This window comes from Mustela erminea, chromosome 17, assembly GCF_009829155.1.
Source record: "Mustela erminea isolate mMusErm1 chromosome 17, mMusErm1.Pri, whole genome shotgun sequence".
In the NCBI taxonomy this organism is placed as follows: domain Eukaryota; kingdom Metazoa; phylum Chordata; class Mammalia; order Carnivora; family Mustelidae; genus Mustela; species Mustela erminea.
In genome coordinates, this window is record NC_045630.1 from 20,275,593 (window position 1) to 20,298,258 (window position 22,666).

At 35.5% G+C, this 22,666-nt stretch overlaps 1 protein-coding gene across 7 annotated transcripts in view; it reads right to left on the minus strand.

Annotated features, from left to right (window-relative positions):
• Positions 1–22,666, minus strand: part of EDEM3 (ER degradation enhancing alpha-mannosidase like protein 3) — a 74,949-nt gene that overhangs the window by 26,379 nt on the left and 25,904 nt on the right. For 6 of the 7 annotated variants that reach the window (XM_032317513.1, XM_032317512.1, XM_032317517.1 and 3 more), the window contains exons 6-13: positions 21,797–21,950; positions 15,729–15,863; positions 13,325–13,430; positions 8,090–8,187; positions 6,322–6,447; positions 6,010–6,093; positions 4,309–4,392; positions 3,663–3,787 (exon numbers count right to left, since the gene is read on the minus strand). In XM_032317513.1, the coding sequence (XP_032173404.1) occupies positions 3,663–3,787; positions 4,309–4,392; positions 6,010–6,093; positions 6,322–6,447; positions 8,090–8,187; positions 13,325–13,430; positions 15,729–15,863; positions 21,797–21,950 (912 nt within the window). The remainder of the gene's footprint in view (positions 1–3,662; positions 3,788–4,308; positions 4,393–6,009; positions 6,094–6,321; positions 6,448–8,089; positions 8,188–13,324; positions 13,431–15,728; positions 15,864–21,796; positions 21,951–22,666) is intronic. The other variant, XM_032317518.1, reaches the window with a different exon arrangement.

Below are 22,666 nucleotides of genomic sequence, written 5' to 3' on the forward strand. Positions count from 1 at the left end.
ACAAAAAAATTACACGAAAAAAGTACAGCACAAAATCACAGGGACGACGATTATAACTTTGTAAATCTTTAAATACTTATCAAAAAGGGAACAGAGAAGAAACAAAGGGGATAAAAATATATGCGACTTTATAAATTATTTAATGTTACAATGTTTTAATTAACATTTTTTAAAAAGGCTTTAATAAAATTAAAAGTGGCAGAAAAAGAGCATAGCTGTTAGATGGAGTTATAGTAACATAGAATTTATCACATTTACTACCTCCCAAAGCATCCTAGGTTTTGGCAGTAGTAACTTGTAATTTACTGGACAGATAGCATAGTTTCACACCTCCAGCCAAGCACAAGTCCTGGCACACAGTAGGCACTCAATAAACATTTACTAAATCAAAAGCAAGTTTTAACAGTATTACTGAAGAATGAACTAGAGAGGCAATGGAACACAGAGGTAAAGATTTGGGCTTTGGAAATAGAAGAAAGACTTTCCACCGACTAGCTGTAGAATCATAAGGATATTATAGAAGGACTGTGAGTTTCCGTTTATTTTTCTGGAAAGGACATAATAATGCATGTCTATGTCTAACACTGGGGTAAAGACTAAAAGAGATACTACACATTTATTATTTAGCACAGCACCCGGCATATGTAGGAGCTCAAAAACAGAGCTATCATTATTTTTCCTATACAAAATGTTTGTTTTAGAACAACTCATCTATAATCTTTCAAATTTTTTTGAACATTTTATATGTTAATCTTTTCAGAATAGATAAAACACTTCCTGTCAATCTGCAATATACTTATAATAATTTAACCTTCACCGGGGGATAGTTATTATCATGAGCAAATGCTACCTTGAGAACCATAGACTGATGAGCAGGGTGTTGATTTTTGGGTGAATTCTAGAACTTACTATGAAAGAGATGGTTAGCAAACACTTAGAATAGAGAAATGGTAAAATCACTACAGTACAAATTGGGTAAGGCTAGCAAACTGGGTATCATATCATATAATTTGGTTTGTATTATAAAACCATAAATATATACACGAATGCAAACATATATGTAATAAAACTATCTGGAAGACTGTTTATCTAATTGCCAACAGTGGTTATCTTAGGGTGGGCAAGCAGGGAAGTGTCTTAGGAAAGATTTTTGATATTCTTTTTGCCATTTATATTCTTTCAGTGATCATTAAGGAACATACAGATATTCCCATTTTGAAAATTGTATATGTGTATGCTCGTGAGCCAGGGGACAGCACTGACAGATCTGTAAGGGAATAAGCAACCAGATGCAAAAAACTTGCAACCTGAAAGCCCTCAAATGTCATACCACAAGGTATACTAGTCATGGTCCAAACCAGAATTCTTCCCCAACAATTTAGATGGCAACTTTTTAAGGTATGCCTATCGAAACTGCAGATCACTGGAAACAGGTAATTTAGGTAGTATCTTAGATGACTGAGATGAGATTCAAACTCCCTTTTAGGTCTAGAAACACACACACACAAACAACCCAACAAAATCAAATTTTGCTAAGCTAAGGATAAAGTTCTAAGTTTACACCAAAAAAAAAAAAAAAAAATCGCTTTCTTAAAAGCAGGTTGGGGAATACCCATTTGTCAGGCCACAGTTAAGTAACTGAAGTGAACTGGCCACAAACTCACTGTGAGCTGAATATAATAAAGCTGCTCAAAATCTAAAGCTTCTCTGGTAACACAGAATGATGATTAGTAGTTCTCGACCTTTCGCTGGGCCAAGTGCAGGAGAGGTACAATGCTGCCATGAGAAACAGTGAGTTGCTGAAGCCCTGATCCTCGGCTGGATGGAGGACGAAAGCCCATCAGCTGCTCGGAAAATTAGCGACCTCACAACTGTTCTCGAACAGTGATGTTTTGCCAGGCACATCCTGAGGATGGCTAATTCTGGACATGATACTTTAAGAGATACTCTACATACTGGAATATAATCAGACTGGGGCAAAGGCAGTGGTGAACGGTCTAGAAACAATGTTATATAAGGAATATTTATAGGTAAAAATAGGAGATTGCTAAATTTACAAAACTGGAACTCTCTACATAGAGTAAATCATGCCTTGCTCTGTAATTCCTCAACCTGTTACTCTTTTTTCTACTATAGCACAAATCACCTGGTTGTAATTGTATCTTTACATACTTATCTTCACTAACTACAAGTCAAGGGAGGGCAGGAATGGGTTCTAATTTCTCTTCCCATCCCCACACGTAAGTGCAGTGCCGGGCATTCAGCAGGTGCTTAATTATTTTGTTCCTTGCATGAGCTGTCAGAATAGCACTGCGTTCAAGAGCCAATCTTCCTTGATAAGAATTCTAATTACTAATTGTGCGACCTTCGGTAAGTTCCCCAATCTTTCTGTGCCTTGGCTTCTTCACCTACACAATGAAGATTATAACAGAAATTGCACATCAGAGGGTTGTTGTCAAGATCAAAGGAATTAAACAAAGCAGGGGTTTAATCAGAAGAGTGCCCAAAATGTAGACAGCAGTAAATAAATATTAAAAATAAATACACAGCTTATCTGCTTTCATTTCTTGTTGGTATCTACATGCCTACTTCCAAAAACCTATCCATTTCTCACCAGCTACGATCAGGGAAGTAGGTCTCAAGCCTCATTAACTATTATCTAATTACTCTCGAGTGAAGGACTAAGGACAGCTCTGAGTAGATGATGAGGGCTGTGTCTCACCTGCCTCTACCCCTCTGCCTGAAATTCCTTTTACTACTGTTTTCTCATCCTTATCTTGAAGGATGATACAGAAGCCTCCAGAAACCCTCCAGGGACTGTCATATCCCAATCTTTAATACGTTTCATGGCACATTTACAAAGTAGTAGCATCTCTTTATCTGCCTATTCTCAGTGATTCAAAGATGGAAAAGACATGTCTTCTATCTTAAATCCTCAAAAACTAGTATAACTCTGGCACATAAAACACTTCATAAACACCTGTGGAATGAACATTTGGTAACCAAATCAACAAATGTTAGTGTTCATTAGAGATGTGCTGCTAGGTTCTGGATGGTTAAAATAACCAGATAAGTAATTCTGGAATAACTGTAATGTTAGTGAATATCACAGTAACAAAAGTATGCTTTTTACAGCTCGAGTATTTCATGCCATCCACATCTATCCGATATGCGATGAAAGAGAAATTGACAATGGTCTTCCCCAGCCCTTCAAATCGGCAACAGAGTAAGAAAGAATACACACATTAACCAAGACATGCTTTGAGGAATTCTTGACTAGCAAAAATCATAATCCAGATCATACGTCATCATCTTGATAATTTCAAACATTGTACATAATATAAAAACTATTAACACAGGACCCCCTCCCCGCATTCCTAATACTCCTAATACCAAGGTTCTGATATTTAACATTTATTTATTCATCTACTTAAAAATCATTTAAGCACCTACTATATGCCAGGCACTATGATAAAAATACAAACTGTTCAAACAATTTTAAAGAAGCCCATTCAAGAGTTTAAAATATAAACACAATGAACTACCTTTTGCATCTTCAAAAACCTTATGTAAAAGCATTAAGTGTATCTGAATTCTAAGAGTTGTATTTTGTGTTGTTTCAGAGTTACCCTGAGGAAAGGGGATGTTAGGAATTGTTTTACCTGTCCTCATGACTTCCAGTACGAACATCCTTCATGGCAGCAAATCCGCAAGGCACTCTAGCATATTTATTTAAATTTTCAATAAGTGTTTTCCCTACTTCAAGGTAGTAAGGATCTCCTGTAGCCTATTAAAAAGGAGAATATATGTATACATATATATAGCTTATATATTACCATATACCCACTCATTTATCAGGGATTTATTGAGTACCTACTAGGTGCTTAGGCATTGTATCAGGCACTGGAGTATACGTTACATAGAACTTAGCTCTGAAAATAAGCCAGGGATCTGCTTTATGGAATATCTTAAACATATAACTGGAAAGCTGTCCAATTACATTTCTCAGCCCTTTGATAAAATTTTCAAAGCCCAAAAAGGTAAGAGACATGCTTTAGAAAGCAGCTCTAAAATATAACATTTCTCTTTTTAGAAATGTTTATGTAAATATTTTGAAAAGACACAAAACTTAGGTGTCAATTCTTCTATCTTTCAATAATTATGGTCTAGATGAATGAAAACCGTAACATATCCAATCATGATAACATTAAAACAAGGACTTTGAAAACCCAATAACTATTACAAGGTAGTGAGATATCCAACAGAGAATGGGGACTAAACAGCAAAAAGAGAGGTAAAAGAGCTTACTTTATATAAGAAGTAGGTACTTTCTGCAAATTCTGGTCTTAAAGGATGTTGAGCCCAATGTACCCTGAAATCCGTGGTAAATGCCTAGACAAAACAACATATAAACAGGTATAGAAATGTGATTAAAAAATAAACAACTGGTTCCAGAGTATACAGTATTTAAGTTAGACTATAAGAAAATAAAATTAAAATATTGGTAACAATTTTCATCAATAAAATGAAAATATTCATTGCTTAAATCATAATTCATTTTTGCTAAAGTGCTATTTTTAGCAATTAAAGTATTTCTGTAAATGATCATTTTGGCTATTAGGAAGCTTAGAGAAAACTATGAAACTCAGTAATGCTACTAAATGGGTCTTTGTGTTTTCTTTTTCCTTATCTCCATTTTTTCCTCTTAATTATTATTATTTTTTTTAAAGATTTTATTTATTTATTTGACAGAGAGAGATCACAAGTAGGCAGAGAGGCAGGCAGAGAGAGAGGAGGAAGCAGGCTCCCTGCTGAGCAGAGAGCCCGATGCGGGACTCGATCCCAGGACCCTGAGATCATGACCTGAGCCGAAGGCAGCGGCTTAACCCACTGAGCCACCCAGGCGCCCCATTTCCTCTTAATTATTAAGTCCCTTGTTCTATTTCTATTTTAGCATTTTAGTATATTCTTTCTTTTGTAACAACCTCAAATCCTCTGCAGAGTGAGACAAGGCATTATTTAAAAATAAAACTAGTCTCACTTGAAATTATTCACTAACAGAGCCAACTGGTTTAAAAAAAAAAGATTAAAATAAAACCAAAATCTTTATGGGAACCAAATAAAACTTCATCTGTGATAAGATGTATTTAGTTGAACCTTGGTTTATTCTCAGTGGATATGAATTTTCTACAATGCGTAGGCCTACTTACCTGAAGTCTAATAAAACTATACTTTCTCAAACAAACACTTAAGGAAGCAATCTAGGGGCACCTGGGTGGCTCAGTGGGTTAAAGCCTCTGCTTCTGGGGGCACCTGGGTGGCTCAGTGGGTTAAACCGCTGCTTTCGGCTCGGGTCATGATCTCAGGGTCCTGGGATCGAGTCCCACATCGGGCTCTCTGCTCAGCAAGGAGCCTGCTTCCCTCTCTCTCTCTCTCTCTCTCTGCCTGCCTCTCTACCTACCTATGACCTCTGTCAAATAAATAAATAAAATATTTAAAAAAAAAAAAAAAAGCCTCTGCTTTTGGCTCAGGTCATGATCCCATGGTCCTGGGATTGAGCCCCGCATCAGGCTCTCTGCTCTGTGGGGAGCCTGCTTTTCCCCCCTCTCTCTCTGCCTGCCTCTCTGCCTACTTGTGATCTCTGTCAAATAAATAAATAAAATCTTTAAAAAAAAAATCTCTCTAGTTGGCGGGTATATGTAAAAGTTAGGACGAGAAAATATGTATGTAATGGCATAGATTAGGAAAGGCTGAGAAATACTACTTTGGGTTGTTTTCTTTTTTCACAGAGGTCAGCATTACCTTAAATTAGACTTCTCTTAATACATGAGAAAAAGGAAAAACATATATAGTACTGTATAAACCAAAAACTACTTAATTAAATAAACTATTTAACCAGGAAAAAAACAAATAGGAAAGAATAAACCAATCCTGAAAATAACTTTTGCTATCTTTAAATTAGCAATTTATAATATATGTAAATTAGAATTCCAAAGATGATGTGCTTACCTCTGGTAGGAAATTATGTTTTTTTATCACCTGATATAACATTTCATGAGTTTCAATAGCAGGTCTAATATCCCCCTTTAAGACCTAGAAGTCAATAATAACAACAAAATTACCTAATAAAATAGGAGTTGACTTTATCTAGAGTCATTATATAAACAGAAAAATGTATATTAATTTTAAAATGTGACTCCATTTTGGTAACTCAATTTTAGAGATCACATATGCACTTAATTATTCTATGTTAATACTTTAAAAGCACAGGTTTTTTGGTGTGGGGTTTGTTTGTTTGTTTTTTGTTTTTTGTTTTTTTACCTGCAAACCTGGAAAAAAGGCAAGCAAAGCATCCATCCAAGTTCGAGCATTCAGCATTGGCTTGTGGATGTGTACATCAAGCAGAAGAGGTGGCTGGCTAATGTACCTCATTATGGCATCGTAGTGCTAGAAGATCACAGTATGTGTTCATGAAAGTAGATGAAAAAAGATGTATTATTCTTAAAAACAGTAATTAAATCTCACTGTGAAGAAAGTTAACCTGAATTTATATATAAATACATTTACTTATTAACTATGTAAATATTTAAATTATTCTATATGGAAATCTTTCTAAAATATAGTATATATACTCCCCTGTGTTAAATCTGATGCAGAATATTAAAGACTATAGTTGAATATTAAAGACTATAATTAATAAAGAATCTTCTGAGGGGAGATCCTATTGCTGTCTTGTGGGAATGGCCCATGGCTATGGCCAAAGGATGCTCTTATGTCCTCTTGAAATATAGTTATAGGCTTCTGTATTACAGAATTAGTTGCATTTTTCTCCTGTGTATAGGAAGTTTGGTCCCTTCTCAGCTAATGTAATACTCTGGTGGAGCTCACTACTACTTAAATTAATGCATCTAATTACTGTTACCACTCTTACAGTCTGCTACACTTTTATATTCTTAAAAACTCTTTTCCCCCTTCTTTTACCTTCTAGGTATTTCTCAGATTTGACAAAAACAGGTTGAGCTGTTAGTCAATCCATGAGCCAAGTAAGAAAAACCTATCCTGGTTCACTTAAAAAAAAAAAATCTTGTTATAATCTAATAATATGTGATCATTTTTTTTTTTTAAGTATTCAACTGGCAACTTATTAGGTCTCTTACTGGTTTTTCCTAACTCATCTATTATTTAATAAATATTATTGAGTATCTGCTAGATGCTAAGGCATTGTTCTAACACTTCAAATGCACTAGCTTATTTAATGCTTCCAATAACTCTATGATAATACTAATATTCCCATTTTGTGGATAAGGAACAGAATTAAATAGTGTAAAGTTACTTGCCCAAAGTCACAAAACCAGTGGCACACCAGGATTTAAACTCAAGTGGGACAAACTCTCCTACGTTAGCCACTATACCATACTGTCTCACAGTAATGTGGGTGAACTGATGGGTGCACAAAGAAATTATAAATGATGTTGAAAAGAATACAGTGATATAGCTGATGAGTTTACTGTACTGATTTCAATTTGCTTCAGTTACAAGGGCAATCCGATCAAGTTCAGTAATCCCTCCCCTTCTCCCCTAAAAATATGCCTGTGGTTCTGACCCAGACTTAAAAAGAGTTATTGACCTGCTTTTGAAATGAATACTAGTTTCCCTAAATCTCCAAAGCCCTGCATGCTTGGTGTGATCAAGGACTAGGCCAAATTTCCAAGATTTCAGCAAGAATTGGAGTCCAAAGGAGAAAGATAACTAGTAATTTATTCCAATAAATTCACTTCCTTGTATAAAAGATTAGGTAAACTCAAATCTACTTATTTTATGACTTACTGGCAGAACTCAAAAACTTCTGAAAAGAGATGAAAATAAAATTACTTGTAAAATTACTTGTAAAATTACTTGTAAACTAATTTTTGGAATGTATGTAGCTTTGTCCTGCCCTTGTCCAACATCATCAGGGAATACTGACAAAAAAACCTATACACATTTTAAAAAGATTGTTTTTCCAACTGTCACTCAGTTCAGTTTCTATCAAAATCTGGCACTCAAATAAAATTGGCTCTAAAGTTACTATAAAATTAGATCAACTTACTGTATTAAATCTTTCCAGAAAACTGTCATCTCCAAGCAAGACATAGGCTTTCAATAGATATTCATAATAGGAATCAATCCCTGCTCCAACTCCACTATCTATGAAAAAAATACATATAAACATGGTTTTTATTAAACAAGTCTTAAAACCTCTTGACAGAGTACAAGTGAGGATAGGAGTACACTAAGAATGAAACGTCAGTGGCGCCTGGGTGGCTCAGTGGGTTAAGCCTCTGCCTTCAGCTTGGGTCATGATCTCAGCATCCTGGGATGGAGCCCTGAGTCAAGCTCTCTGCTCAGCGGGGAGCCTGCTTCCCCCAACCTCTCTGCCTGCCTCTCTGCCTACTTGTGATCTCTATCAAATAAACTAATTAAAAAAAAAAAAAGAATGAAACGTCAGTCTAAACATAAAACTATTTAAAAGTTCAACATTTATAGAAATATTAACCCGACTATATGCATAACAATGGTTCCTTGCTGATGTTTGTATATTTACAAAAAAAGAATCTTACTTTGCAAAACTCGTTACATAAGTCTTATTTAAAAGCAGGAGATAATAGTTCTAAGAAGTTTTTCAAAGTTCATTTTCTCAGTGAGAAACTCCAAAAAGGAAACATTAGAGAGGACCATTATACGTTTTAAAAAACATTTAGATCCTTAATCAGTAAGACATCAATCTTTAAAGTTAGAGTAGATATGAAATCAAGACTGCTGCTGTTTGGAGGGTCCAATTTTAATTGCTGCGACTTCCTCCAAGATCATCACCGAGAACCAAAGGAAACCGTAAGAAGCCTGGCAGCATGGGCAGGGCAGGTAGGGAGAGGGTGGTTTTGGCCTGGAGCAGAAGGCAGCTGGACATGACTAAGAAAGAATCAAATAGGAGGGAAACTGCTAGAGCTTTGCTCTTGCTTCTCCCAAACCACTATCTTAAGACACACCTCCTCCTCCACTTGCTACAACTCAGGTCTCCTCAGGAGTAAAATCAAGACAGCACTGAAACCCTGCCTAAGGAATTGAACAAAAGAGGTGGGAACTAATTTTAGACATTCTTTCCCCTACCTTTCCCGGTGATTTCTGAGGTTGGTGCGTTTACAATTTAAATTACAACTACAATTACAATCTTAGAAATCCCTATACCCAGGGACCATGCAGCATCAATGAAATCAGACTCTCCTGGGGTCCAAGCATTGATATATTTTTTAAAAATTCTTAGAATTCATCCCTAAGATCACTGGGGATGACAGGGATTGGAATCTGACCTTCTCACAGAATAGGTGAAAAAGGAACATAAACTTATATGCCAAAAACATTTAAGCAGCATGACTTACTAAAAATAAAAAGAAGGTGCTGGAATGAGAATTTATCAGAAGAAGAAATAACAAAACAGGCACACTTACTTTAAATTATTTAATTTTAAAATTAGCCTAGTAGACATACTAAAGATAGGGAAGATACTAACAATATAAAAAAATTAGAAAAAAAATTTCAAATAAGCTCTCCATCTTACATGGGGACTGAACTCATGCTCTATCAACTGAGCCAGCCAGGTGCCACACAAGAAAAATGTTTTAACCAGGCATAAATATACAGAATAAAAAATGAAACAGTTAAAACAATAAAGCAGATGGGACCTATAGCAGAAAGGATGAGGCTGAGGCAGAGATCAGCAAACTGGAAGATCACATGTGGCAATCTTCCAGAAGAAAGGAAGGCAGGAGAAAAAAAAAAGAAAATATAAAGATAAGATATATGGAGCAGAGAAACAGAATTGATTTAGATAATAGGAAGTGTAAAAAGAGAGATTAATAAAAATGAAAAGAATATCTAAAAAAATAAGACCAGTTTTCAGCAATTAAAAACAAAGATTTTAAGGAGAAAGGACACACAGAATATCCAAAGGAGAGCTAAAGAAAAGTCTACACCTAAAATTACAGACACATTTTTAGAAATTTCTCTTTGCTTTTAATATTCCTAGTCTTCCAAAGAGGAAGAATAGATCACACACATAAGGGCATAAAAATTAGAATATTTCTCGTTTTTTAATAGGATGTATGAAGACAACAGAATTGTATTTTCAAAGACTCGAAGGAAAAGAACTTAAATAGAAAATTTTATAAATATCCAAACGAACACTCAAATATGAAAGCATAATAAAATTGTTGGATATAAAAGGCCTCAGAACTATTAAAAGCTACTGTAAACAAGGATAAATAAGTAGGAAGGAAGACAAATCTACCAGATGTTGTTAGCAATAAATACACAAGGTACAAGTGACCAAATACCTTGACAGTTTGGTTTGTTACCTTTAAAGAAAGGAAAAGAGGGCTACGCTAAGACCAAAAGGAAAAAGAACATATTCACAGTGAATAAAAACTAAATAACTACATAATATTAACAAAACGAGGGGTGGAGGTTGGGGTGACAAGAGGTAGGAGAAGATGCTAAAGTTCATTTCTTACTAAAAGGTAAATAGAGGTTTCATTTAATAACAAAAGGATTAAAGAGAAAACAGGAAAGGTGGAACACACTGAAATTACAATTAAGATAGTATAAGTCCAAATATATTAAAAATAGAAGTAAATAGAAATACATAAAAAAAATAGAAGTAAAAATAGAACTAAATGTAAATGGACTGAAATCACCAATTTAAAGACAAAGACTGACAAACTGGCTTTTTAAAACAATCTGTAAATTTCATAAGAGTTACACTCAGAGCATGAGCACCTGAAGGACTGAAAGTAAAAGGACAGAAAATTTATCAGGCAATTAAGCAAAATAAAGCTGATGTAGCTGTATTACTATCAGATTAGACTGTAAGACAAAGAACATTATTAGAGATGATCACTACATAATGAAGAAATACTTTAAATCATTTGTATGTTTAAAACAAAAGACACAAAAATATTTCTCTCAACTAAGAAGAGAGAGGTATTTTAAATGAATGTACCTAATAAAACAGACTAATGCACCCAAAAATATATACAAAGCAAAACAAAACTACAAGGAGATATTAATAAGTCCACTACCACTGTCAGAAATTTTATCTACCTTTCTCAATTCTTGGTAGGACAAGCAAACAGAAAATCAGCAAATTGACACATACAGAAATCTATAACCAAGAATGAGAAAATACACACTTTTTAAAGTGCATGCAAAATGTTCATAAAAACCAGTCATGTTTGGGGCACCTGGGTAGCTCAGTTGGTTAGGCACATCCAACTCTGGTTTTAGCTCAGGTCACGTCCTGAGATCGTCCCCTGCACCAGGTTCTGCAATGAGCATGGAAGCCTGCCAGAGTCTCACTTTCCCTTCTCCCCTCCCTTTGCCCCTCCCCCTACCCCATTCATGCAACCTTTCTCTCTCTCTCTCTCTCTCTCTCTCAATCTGGAGAAAGGAAAAAGAAAAACAAAAAAACCTGGCCATGTTCTAGGCCAAAAAGAAAACGTCAATAAATTTTAATGGATAGTTATCATATAAATCAATATCATATAGGTATCAACAGTATTTTTTTAAAAGTACAACTGAACAGAAAATGGAAAAAATACAAAAACATCAATATTAAAAAAAGGGAAACCTATAGAAAAATTCTACTCTTCCATACATAACCAAGAAATACTCTTGGAGAAATATATAAATATTCATGGCACTACTTTTCATAAGAGTAAAATCCAGGAAACAATCTAAATGCCCAGATTGTGACTGATTCATCCAATAAAATATTATACAGCAGTCAAAAAAAAAAAACCAACTACACCTTCATGCAACATTATACATGAATCTTAGCAATATATTATGTGAAAAAAGTCTCAAATGCATGATGTGATATGATTTTATAAGGTTTAAAACAAAAAATTCTTTTTAAGAATACATACTGATGCAATAAAACTTTATTAAAAGCAAATGATCAGCAGAAGATAAGAATGCTATTTCAATTAGAGAAGGCAGAGATATGGGACTGCAGAAGTGGAGTCAAGGATCATACGCACAAGTGTTTGTCATCAAGTAATGGTCCACTTGTGGGTCCTTATTACCTTATTAAAAACGATTAAATAGGGGCACCTGGGCAGCTCAGTGGGTTAAGCCTCTGCCTTCACCACAGGTCATGATCTCAGGGTCCTGGGACTGAGCCCTGCATTGAGCTCTCTGCTCAGCGGGGAGCCTGCTTCTCCCCCACACTCTCTGCCTGCCTCTCTGCCTACCTGTGATCTGTCTGTCAAATAAAATCTAAAAAAAAAAAAAAAGGATTAAGTAAAATGGGCCATGCATAGACCAATGATGAGTGTGTCATCATCACTGATTAGGATTAGGATTAGGACAAGGATTAGGATTAATTTAAAATGAATTCTGACTAATTAATTTGTACCTGAGTTCCAAGCAGATTAAAAAACAGAAAAGAAATGGTAGAATTCTGAAACCAGAATTCTGATTAGTTTCAAGAACCATCTACATAAAATTTGAAAAAAACCTTACATAATACTAAATAGACAAAAAATAAGATAATCTTACTAAGAATAAATATTCTAGTATATTTCCATTCACCTATGCTCTATAAGGGTGTCTTATAAAGATAAAATTATATTCTTTACATAATTCTATATCCTGTTTGTTCATGTAACATTTGTCTCATGATTCCAATTCATTTCAATAACATCTAGTGACAACATTATTAAATATAGATTTCTACTTAATGTGAGACAACTGAGGTATTCTGATTCTTTAGTTCTCAAGAAAACTAGTTCTAGGGACGCCTGGGTGGCTCAGTTGGTTGGACGACTGCCTTCGGCTCAGGTCATGATCCCGGAGTCCCAGGATCGAATCCCACATCGGGCTCCCAGCTCCATGGGAAGTCTGCTTCTCCCTCTGACCTTCTCCTCGCTCATGCTCTCTCTCACTGTCTCTCTCTCTCAAATAAATAAATAAAATCTTAAAAAAAAAAAAAAAGGAAAGAAAACTACTTATAGTGTTTCATCCATATCATATCTATAATGCTGTATCAATTAAGGTATGAAATAAAACAGTACGTCCATCTAGAATAAATGTGCTATTTTTGGATCCCAAAGAAGAAAATCAGGTTAAATTAAAATTTCAGCAATCCGGTGAAAAACTATGCTTTATACTGTCCCAAAGATTATTTTAACAAATGAAAATCCTTTCTTCCCCATTCAGAAGATGTGAAGGCTTGATTTAAAAAGCCCAACTTACATGAAAAAAAAGAGAAAGCGCCCAACTTACATACCTTTTCTTACCCAATCTCCAGTATGAATATTTATAGTCACACCCACTAAATTACTACTTCGTTGTCTTTTTTCCCAGAGAAAATCAAGAGCTTTTCTTGCGTATTCCTATAATTAAAAAAAAGAAAAAAGGATACTAGAAGAACTGCATGTCTCTGGCAAACAGGAAACAAAGAAACAAAAGTCAAAGGCTCATAGAATATTTTAAGGATTACATAAAATTCCTATGATAATCATTTATAATATACATTAAATTTCCTTATAAGTCAATCTTGGCTCTTTTTCAGCCAATCAAGCCTAGTTAAAAAGAATGAGTCTAAAAATACTATTTAGTGGCAGAGATCTCAGTTTGAGACCTTCATGTTCGTCTAGATTGTAGTACAAGTTCACATTCATATACATGTATTAGAAAATTATATTAATTGCGGCCATAATTAAATGCACTTCTTAAAATAATTTCTATCACTTAAATACAAAGTGAAAATCTCCTCACAGACTCTAACTTAGAGAATTCCAAAGTTGGTATGTCATCCCTGAAACACAAACAGGCATTTCAAGAACCCACTTTTTACACAGCATACAAGTTTGTTAGTGAAGAGTAAATAAATTCACTAGTATTCATTTGCCAATACCAAACATAACCTTATGACACCATTTCTCTTCTTTTTCACTTATTTTTATCCATTGGCCATGAAATTAAAATAGTTTCTGATCAAATTCTTAGGTCTGGATAAAAAGAGGTTATAAAACATAAAAGCATAAGACATGTGCAGCAGAGTTTCTAAGTTAAACTTAATTTCGGAACGAGAATCTACTTAGCATTGGAGAAGTACTTCTACAGAGAAGCACTTCTACAAAAGAAAAAAAAAATCATTAAACCAATTTGCCACTTTGCATATTTAAGAACAGGGTATAAAATAGTCTTCGCTCTTAAGTCAATTTATTTATGCTGATTTTTTTAAACAAAGCAGACTATGGCTTTAATTAAATGCTATTAATTTCAGAGCCAGAAAGTTTCATAAAGATTATATTTCCCTGTTCCTATCTTACAGCTAAGAAAACAGGCCCAGTGAAATCAAAGATTTAACCGAAGTTTAAAACTGAATTACAGAACAATATGAGAATTCAGAGCTCTTTATATATTAGATCAAAAGTCATTTTGCCAGATAGTATTTTAGGCATTATGAAGCCATATAGTCACTGTCACAATTACTCAACTCTTGTCACTTCAGCACAGATGCAGTCATAGATACAAATAAATAAATAAGCATGGATGTGTTTTAATAAAACTTTATTCACAAAAATAGGCATTGGCTAGATCTGGCCCCGTGGCTGTTGTTTGCCAACCCTGTATTCGATCGATGCTGTCAAATGCATCGTGTCGCTTCTCTTAAAATAAATTACTGTATATTCATGAAGTTAAAAACATCATAATTTCCAAATAGATTTATTCATAAGTACAAAATAGACCAGTGGAAAGAGTATGGGCTTTGAATTTAGAAAGGCTTGGATTCTAATTTCAATTCTACTCATTCATCCATAGCTGTGCATCTTACACTCTTCGAGTTTCACTTTCCTAACCTATAAATGCATCAGTATCTCAGAGTTTGTAGTTCAAATTAGACTGTGCAAAAGTGACTATACTTTTCAATAAAAGGAAAATACATCAGCAAAGTACAGAATAAAATCAAACCAAACGTGATAAATCTGTCCTTGACACTCTGAACATACAGATACACAAAGACCATTTGACTTGTTTTACTTACACTCAGATCCAATGTCTCTAATGCTAATATATATTCCCTAGTTTTGCTTGCTTTATGTGTGCCATTTGCTGAATTTTTAAAAATTTTCCCAAGTCATATTTTTAAAAAGAGGGTGTTTTGTGATACTACTCCACACAATAATTTGCCTAAACATATAGATAAAATTAAAGTGTGAGACATAGCTAGTCTATAAAAAATTACTTGGGGAATATTAAGTCTTTTGGATAAAAAATAACATTAACCTTGGAGGTAAACAAACTTACAGATATGACTATCAAGACAAGTGCAAAAATTATACTGTTTCAGTGAGGTTCTCAGATATGCAACAGATCATCTAGAAGTATAACAAATAAAACAAACAGTTTTTCATGTAAGACATCTGTGATATCAACTTCATATAATATGGCTAGATATCTCCTAAGAATAAACCTAAACATTTATAGTTTGTGAAAAATGCAGTTGTACTAACTCACAATGACTTCTAGGTTTTTGACAAAAACCGTATAATGGAATCTAAACAAAAGTGTATAAAATGATAGCAATCCTCTAACTGATAATCCTCATACTTGAACAATGAAAAAATAGATATAAAGTTAGTTACGCCCAATACCCAAGAGATCAAAGACTATGAAAAGCAAACCTCAAATATTGTTGCTCCTGTGAATCGACTTAAAGCCGCAAACTCAAGGATCAAGGTACCTGCACAAGCTGTACAGGTATCTGTCTCAGTTCCAGTCCGAGCTTCTGGTTTTCTGATACCAAACTTTAAATTAATCTAAATAAAACCAGAAGATTATCATTAGCAACTATGAACAGGAAATGGCTTCTGGATAAGAGATTACTTTTCAATCAAGATTCTTCATCAAATCATCATAAAATATCTCAACACTGAAATTTGATGATCTTTGTGACTTTCCAATTTAACATCTAGAGAAGAATATTCTACACATATAATATTCATGGGGTAAGAAAGTTTTCATTGATTTCCTTCCTTAATGAGACCAAAATTCAGTACCCATATAAGAATTACATAGGGGGGGGTGCCTGGGTGGCTCAGTGGGTTAAAGACTCTGCCTTCGGCTCGGGTCATGATCCCAGTGTCCTGGGATCGAGCCCCACATGGGGCTCTCTGCTCAGCAGGGAGACTGCTTCCTCTTCTCTCTCTCTCTCTCTGCCTGCCTCTCTGCCTACTTGTGATCTCAGTCTGTCAAATAAATAAATAAAATCTTAAAAAAAAAAAGAATTACATAGGGAAAATACCTAGTTCTATATCAATTTTATTCTCTGAACAGTCTGAAACTAGACTAGCTCTAAAAGAAATTTGAGAATTTATGAAAAACCAGTACTATATTAGTCCTTCACAGAAAAAAAAAAAAAACAAAAACCACTGATTAAGTTATGGTATGTATTCAAAAGGAGATTAAAATTTTGTTTACAGCTTTTAAAAGTTTTAAAATGTAGAGTATATTGCCTTGCTGACAGGCTATCAAGCAACACAAAGAAAATTTTTTCAAAAGAGTATTTTCTTAATAATTCAAAGACAGCCAAATTACATTATAAACCTAGATTAACCAGAAACAAACTGACCAGAAACTGATTAAAATTTGAATGGTCTTCTGCAGTCTAAATAAATATAAAAAAGAGCAAGCATACAGCAAGGATTTCATATAACAATAAACAAAAACATCAAATACAAATGTTTCCAGATCAGTTATTATTCAGACTCTGTAAGGAGAAGTTCAAATAAATTCATATTTCAACTTATCTGCAGAAATCAAGTGCTGGGTAAGCCTACTACCTTAATAGCGCCCAACTGACACTCTAGGAAGCAAGGAGACAGGGATAATACCCACTCACCACCAACAGACAAACAACAAAAGTGAAATGTAGATGAGACATGAGGAGTGGATTGTTGCACTGGCTGTTTACCTCACTTTCAAAATGTCACTTGAGGCATACAAATGCTGTACAAATGGAACTAACAACAAATGCTAAGATCTAAAACTCAGAAGAAATCTCACAGATATTGGATAAAATATCACTGGATTGGGAATAGCTGAGAGCTAACAATGGCAAAGTCCAGGGAAGTGGTCATAAGAAAGCAAAGGCAAGACAGAAAACATTTATATTCCATTTTTAGTATCTCTTCTCTAAACAAAAAAAAAAAGGAAATACTTTGACACACTGAAGTTCTGTACGTCAAAAATATTTAAGATGGTTGTATATTGCATTATAGTCATTACTGTCCCAAGATGGTTGGTACTAATGATATAAAAGGTTTATTTCTTAATATAACTATCTCTAGTATCATATCATTTCCATCTCCTATGCTGAAGATCCGCATTATTAAACAACTTACAAATGCAAAACCTCCAGAGGGCACCACGGTTTTTATAAGGCAAGGAAAAAGGGCTGAGTGCTTATGTTAATCCTCTTGTTGAGTTTTGCTCTAGAGGCTGTTGAGATAAGCTGCAGTCCTCCTGACTAGATCTCAGAAGACCAGTGTAGAGGGCACAGGTAGGAGCATCTGTTTAGTCACGTGCAAGTTAGAAACAAGGAGGTTATTGCCCTTTACTTGAAAGGCTTCAGACAAAAAGGGTTAAAAATATAATAAAGGTTTTTTACTTAGAAGGAAATCTGGAAGCTGCTTTCTCCCTCCTGGTCCTATGTTCCTGGGAATCACAAAGTAGTCCTTGAAAGGAACATTTTTTTTTATTGAAAGGTAGAAGTTTAAATTACCTACACTAAATTTATCTAGGCTATATATTTGCTATACCCTAAAGACCCCTAAAGTACAAAATCAAAATGGAACTGCCATTAACCCTATGTTTTATGGATATAATCATCTACCTGACCTTAGAAATGAGGTCTTAAATGAAAAACTGGCAAAGTACTTTTAATTAACTTTGAGGAAATGGCATCACAAAGTGTCGACTGCCTCTAAGGTTTATAGGTAGATGTAACAAATGACCATTAACCAATAAAATATAATTTCTGTCCAGCAAATTCTTGAGTTAAAAGCAATAATGCAATACTCTTAATTATGTATGCATACCTAAGAAACACTGTACACATTTTCATGAGTAAAAGCTCATAAGTCTGAAAAGGCAAGGAAGACAGTTTCTATCAGCAGTCCTCTTCTAAAAGGAAATTTTTATAATTTTCTTGATACTTCAGAGAATAAGAAAACAATACATTTTCTTTATTTTACTCGAATACTCTTAGTACCTATTGTTTTAATTCCTCTTCTATTTCTCGTGTTATGACAAAAGTGAAGAAATGCTAGATTCCCCCAAATGAAGCACCTCCTATTAAAACAAAAACTAAAAGTATTTACTAAAAGTAAATACAAGGGGCACCTGGGTGGCTCAGTGGGTTAAAGACTCTGCCTTCAGCTCAGGTCATGATCCCAGGGTCCTGGGATTGAGCCCCGAATTGGGCTCTCTGCTCAGCAAGGAGCCTGCTTCTTCCTCTCTCTCTCTGCCTGCCTCTCTGCCTACTTGTGATCTCTGTCTGTCAAATAAATAAATTAAAAAAAAAAATCTTAAAAATAAAAAGTAAATTCAATTAAAAAAATACCTGGGTTATTTGAAATAACTTTGTTTTTAATTTTAATATGCTAAGAAAATAAAAAGATCAACAAACAAGTTTAACCACACCAAAAAGCAAAGAAATTCCAATTAAAACAAGACTGCATTTCTTCTCATCCAATTGGGAAAATAATAACAATACAGTATAACAGTATAACGACACATACACTTTTATGAAACACTATAAAAGTGTTTTATAGTTATAGTCTAACTATAAAAGTGGAACTCTTCTGCAGAGCAACTGGGCAAGAAGTACCCAAAGCCTTAAAAAACATTCCCTATTTGGGGCGCCTGGGTGGCTCAGTGGGTTAAGCCTCTGCCTTCGGCTCAGGTTGTGATCTCGGGGTCCTGGAATCGAGCCCCGCGTCGGGCTCTCTGCTCAGTGGGAAGCCTGCTTCCCCCTTGCCTCTCTGCCTACTTGTGATCTCTTTTGCTCTGTCAAATAAATCTTTTAAAAAAAAATTCCCTATTTCTGGGACTTACTATTTCCTCTTCTAGTAACTTATCCTATGGAAGAAGTAAAGAGATCTGTACAAAGATGTTTGCAGAAGAGCTATTCAAAATATCAAAAGTGAGAAATTTAGATAAGAGATTTAATAGTCTGTTTCTCTAAACAAACAAAGTAAGTGTTGGTCACGATCCACTAAATTGGTGGGTAAAGTATTATGCCTCCAGTTTGAAAAGCACTGCTCTACATTATGCTCTCTAGTCAAAGGTTTCTTGATGGTGAAAGTGAGTCTTACTTGATTTATATTGGGAGAAAAAAGTTATTCCAGGTAATAGAGATGAAAGGCCTAACAGCATGGAAATAGAAAAAAACAAAAAACAAAGGAAAAGATGACCTTAGGTGTTTGGGGGGAGGACACTATTAGATTTTTCTGGCTGAAATGGAACACTCATTTCATTGGGGTATGAGGTTCTGAGAGCACGTCAGAAAGTCTATTGCCAAACCGTAATAATAATAAATTCTGAATTCTCATAATAAATTCTGAAAGTTAAAAGATACTCTGTACAGGGGAGCCTGGGTGGCTCAAGATGTTAAAGCCTCTGCCTTTGGCTCAGGTCATGATCCCGGGGTCCTGGGATTGAGCCCCGCATCGGGCTCTCTGCTCAGCAGGGAGTACCTGCTTCCCTTCCTCTCTCTCTGCCTGCCTCTCTGCCTACTTGTGATCTCTGTCGGTCAAATAAATAAATAAAATCTTAAAAAAAAAAAAGATACTCTGTACAATCACAAGTAGGCAGAGCAGCAGACAGAGAGAGGGGGAAGCAGGCTCCCCGATGAGCAGAGGCCCAATGCGGGGCTTCATCCCAGGACTCTGAGATCATCACCCGAGCTGAAGGCAGAGGCCCAACCCACTGAGGCACCCAGGTGCCCCCATTTTGAGATTCTGGGTTGGTAGTACAAGAAAGCCAGCTGCAGAGTCAATTGAGGGAGTTTTGTATTCCCCCCGAGAAAATGTTATATTAAGCAAAGGGGAAAAAGCCAATGAATATGAAAAGAACTTTATATGTTGGTTTATTTCTTTATTATTTTTTTTAATTTTATTTATTTATTTGAGAGAGAGAGCAAGAGAGAGAGCATGAGCAGGGTGAGGGGCAGAGGGAGAAGCAGACTCCCTGCTGAGCAGGGCTTCATCCCTGGACTCCAGGATTTCCGGATCATGACCTTAGTCAAAAGCAGCTGCTTGGGGCGCCTCAGTGGGTTAAGCCTCTGCCTTCGGCTCAGGTCATGATCTCAGGGTCCTGGGATCGAGCCCCACATGGTGCTCTCTGCTCAGCAGGGAGCCTGCTTCCCTTCCTCTCTGCCTTCCTCTCTGCCTACTTGTGATCTCTCTCTCTCTCTTTGGCTCTGTCAAATAAATAAATAAAATCTTTAAAAAAAAAAAAAAAAAGCAGCTGCTTAACTAACTGAGTCACCCAAGCCCCCCTGACTTATTTCTTTATTAATGCTATTGGTCTCTCCCTCCTGTCCAAGTTAGACACCTCAGTCATTACTAAGTTGTGTATAATTCCTAAACTACTGTAAAGACCCATCTTACTCCTATTTTACTCTTTTCCCTCTGGCTTATTCTTTAGAGACTTAAATAATTAATCTTACCGGGCGCCTGGGTTAAAGCCTCTGCCTTCAGCTCAGGTCATGATCCCAGGGTCCCGGGATCGAGCCCCACTTCGGGCTCTCTGCTCAGCAGGGAGCCTGCTTCCCCCTCTCTCTCTGCCTGCCTCTCTGCCTACTTGTGATCTCTCTTTGTCAAATAAATAAATAAAATCTTAAAAAAAAAAAAATCTCAAAATGAATGCTTCCTGTGTTTTCACCTAGTTGGAACCCTTCCCTACCCTTTATTCTCTCACATTACATCCTTTAAGGGTCTGTTTGCCTCTAATTCTTCAATTGTTTTCTAAAACACCTCCTTTTGTCTTAGGTGTTTTCTTAAGTATCTAAATCTCATCATACCAAAGCTACCACTGTGTGGTTCCTCCAGAGTCTCTGAACCCCCTCCTTCCCACTGCTCTACTTCCTCATTCCCTTCTTTCTTAAATTTAATTTTATTTATTTTTTTAAGATTTTGTTTCTTTATTTGAAAGAGAAAGAGATCACAAGTAGGCAGAGAGGCAGGCAGTGAGAGAGAGGAGGAAGCAGGCTTCCCACTGAGCAGAGAGCCCGATGCAGGGCTCAATCCCAGGACCCTGGGATCATGACCTGAGCCGAAGGCTGAGGTTTAACCCACTGAGCCACGCAGGCACCCCTCCTCATTCCCCTCTGTCCTATGTTCTCTCCATATCCTCTCTTCTGGGGAGCCAACACCCACTCTCACTGTTTCAAATGTATCTTCCACACAAATAATTCTGTGCCCAAATTCTAGTCTGGCATCTGTTTCTTCCTTCTTTGCAGCATAATCTAATCTATGGTTACATGGTGACACATAAAAGCCTTAAATGAATCTAAACTCTCATATCACTCAAATGCAAAACTGAAATGTCAATATAAATGTTTTATATAGCTATCAAGTATTTTTCTTCAGCCTTAAGCACACGACGAATAATGGCTCCAATTACAAAAATTCATTTAAGACCATAAAGGAAGAAGATAATGGCTGCCATATTTTTCAGAATTACTTACTCTTGGATAAGGAAGGCCACTGGTAGTATTGAAAGCTGGTAAAAGTTTGTAACCCAATTGCTTGGCCATTTGGAGAAGTTCATCATTGTACCACTGCATGTACTCCCCTTTTTCTTTCAGCATGATTGCCAATGAGTGTCCACCCAAAAGACCCCTACAAGCACAGAGATGAAACATTATCCACTTCTTACAGATACTTAAAAGTCACCACCTAAAAAGATGTGGGTACCTTGTTATCGACAATTTAGCACACATAAGGAAAGACCTCAGAACATTTTCTTTTTTACACCTAACTCTGGCCGTTCATTTTATGACAAAACACAGATAATACAAGAAAGTTTTAAATGTTCTATCTGCTGAAGTATTTGGCATTCTCAAATACCTTAAAATTTCTTAAAATAAATAAGACCCTTAAAAACAAAAGACTTGACAACTTTTGATTCTAAGAACTTTAAAATTTAACTTAATGATATCATCACGTAACCTTTAACTCTTACAGTATAGCATTAAAAAACCCTCCCCAATTCTGTACTAAATATAATAGATTAACAAACTCTGTGAAAAGCTACATAAATATTTCCTAAACTGACTCATTTACCTGTCAAAAGGAAATGTGTTACAACATACAAGTAACCATTAAATATAAAAATTTAATAATGCTGAAACTTGAATTAATAAATCCTGTAATTCAATATTTTTAAATGTTCTAAAAACATTTTAGATTGTTGAGTTGAGTGGTAGTATTATACATTTAATTTCATTTGGCCCGAAGGGTTACTGGCTAAGATTAGCAAACTACAGAAACTAGTGAAAAACCTGAGCTATAGCTAATATGCAAATGTTCAACCTCTAATCCTTTTTTAATGGGGG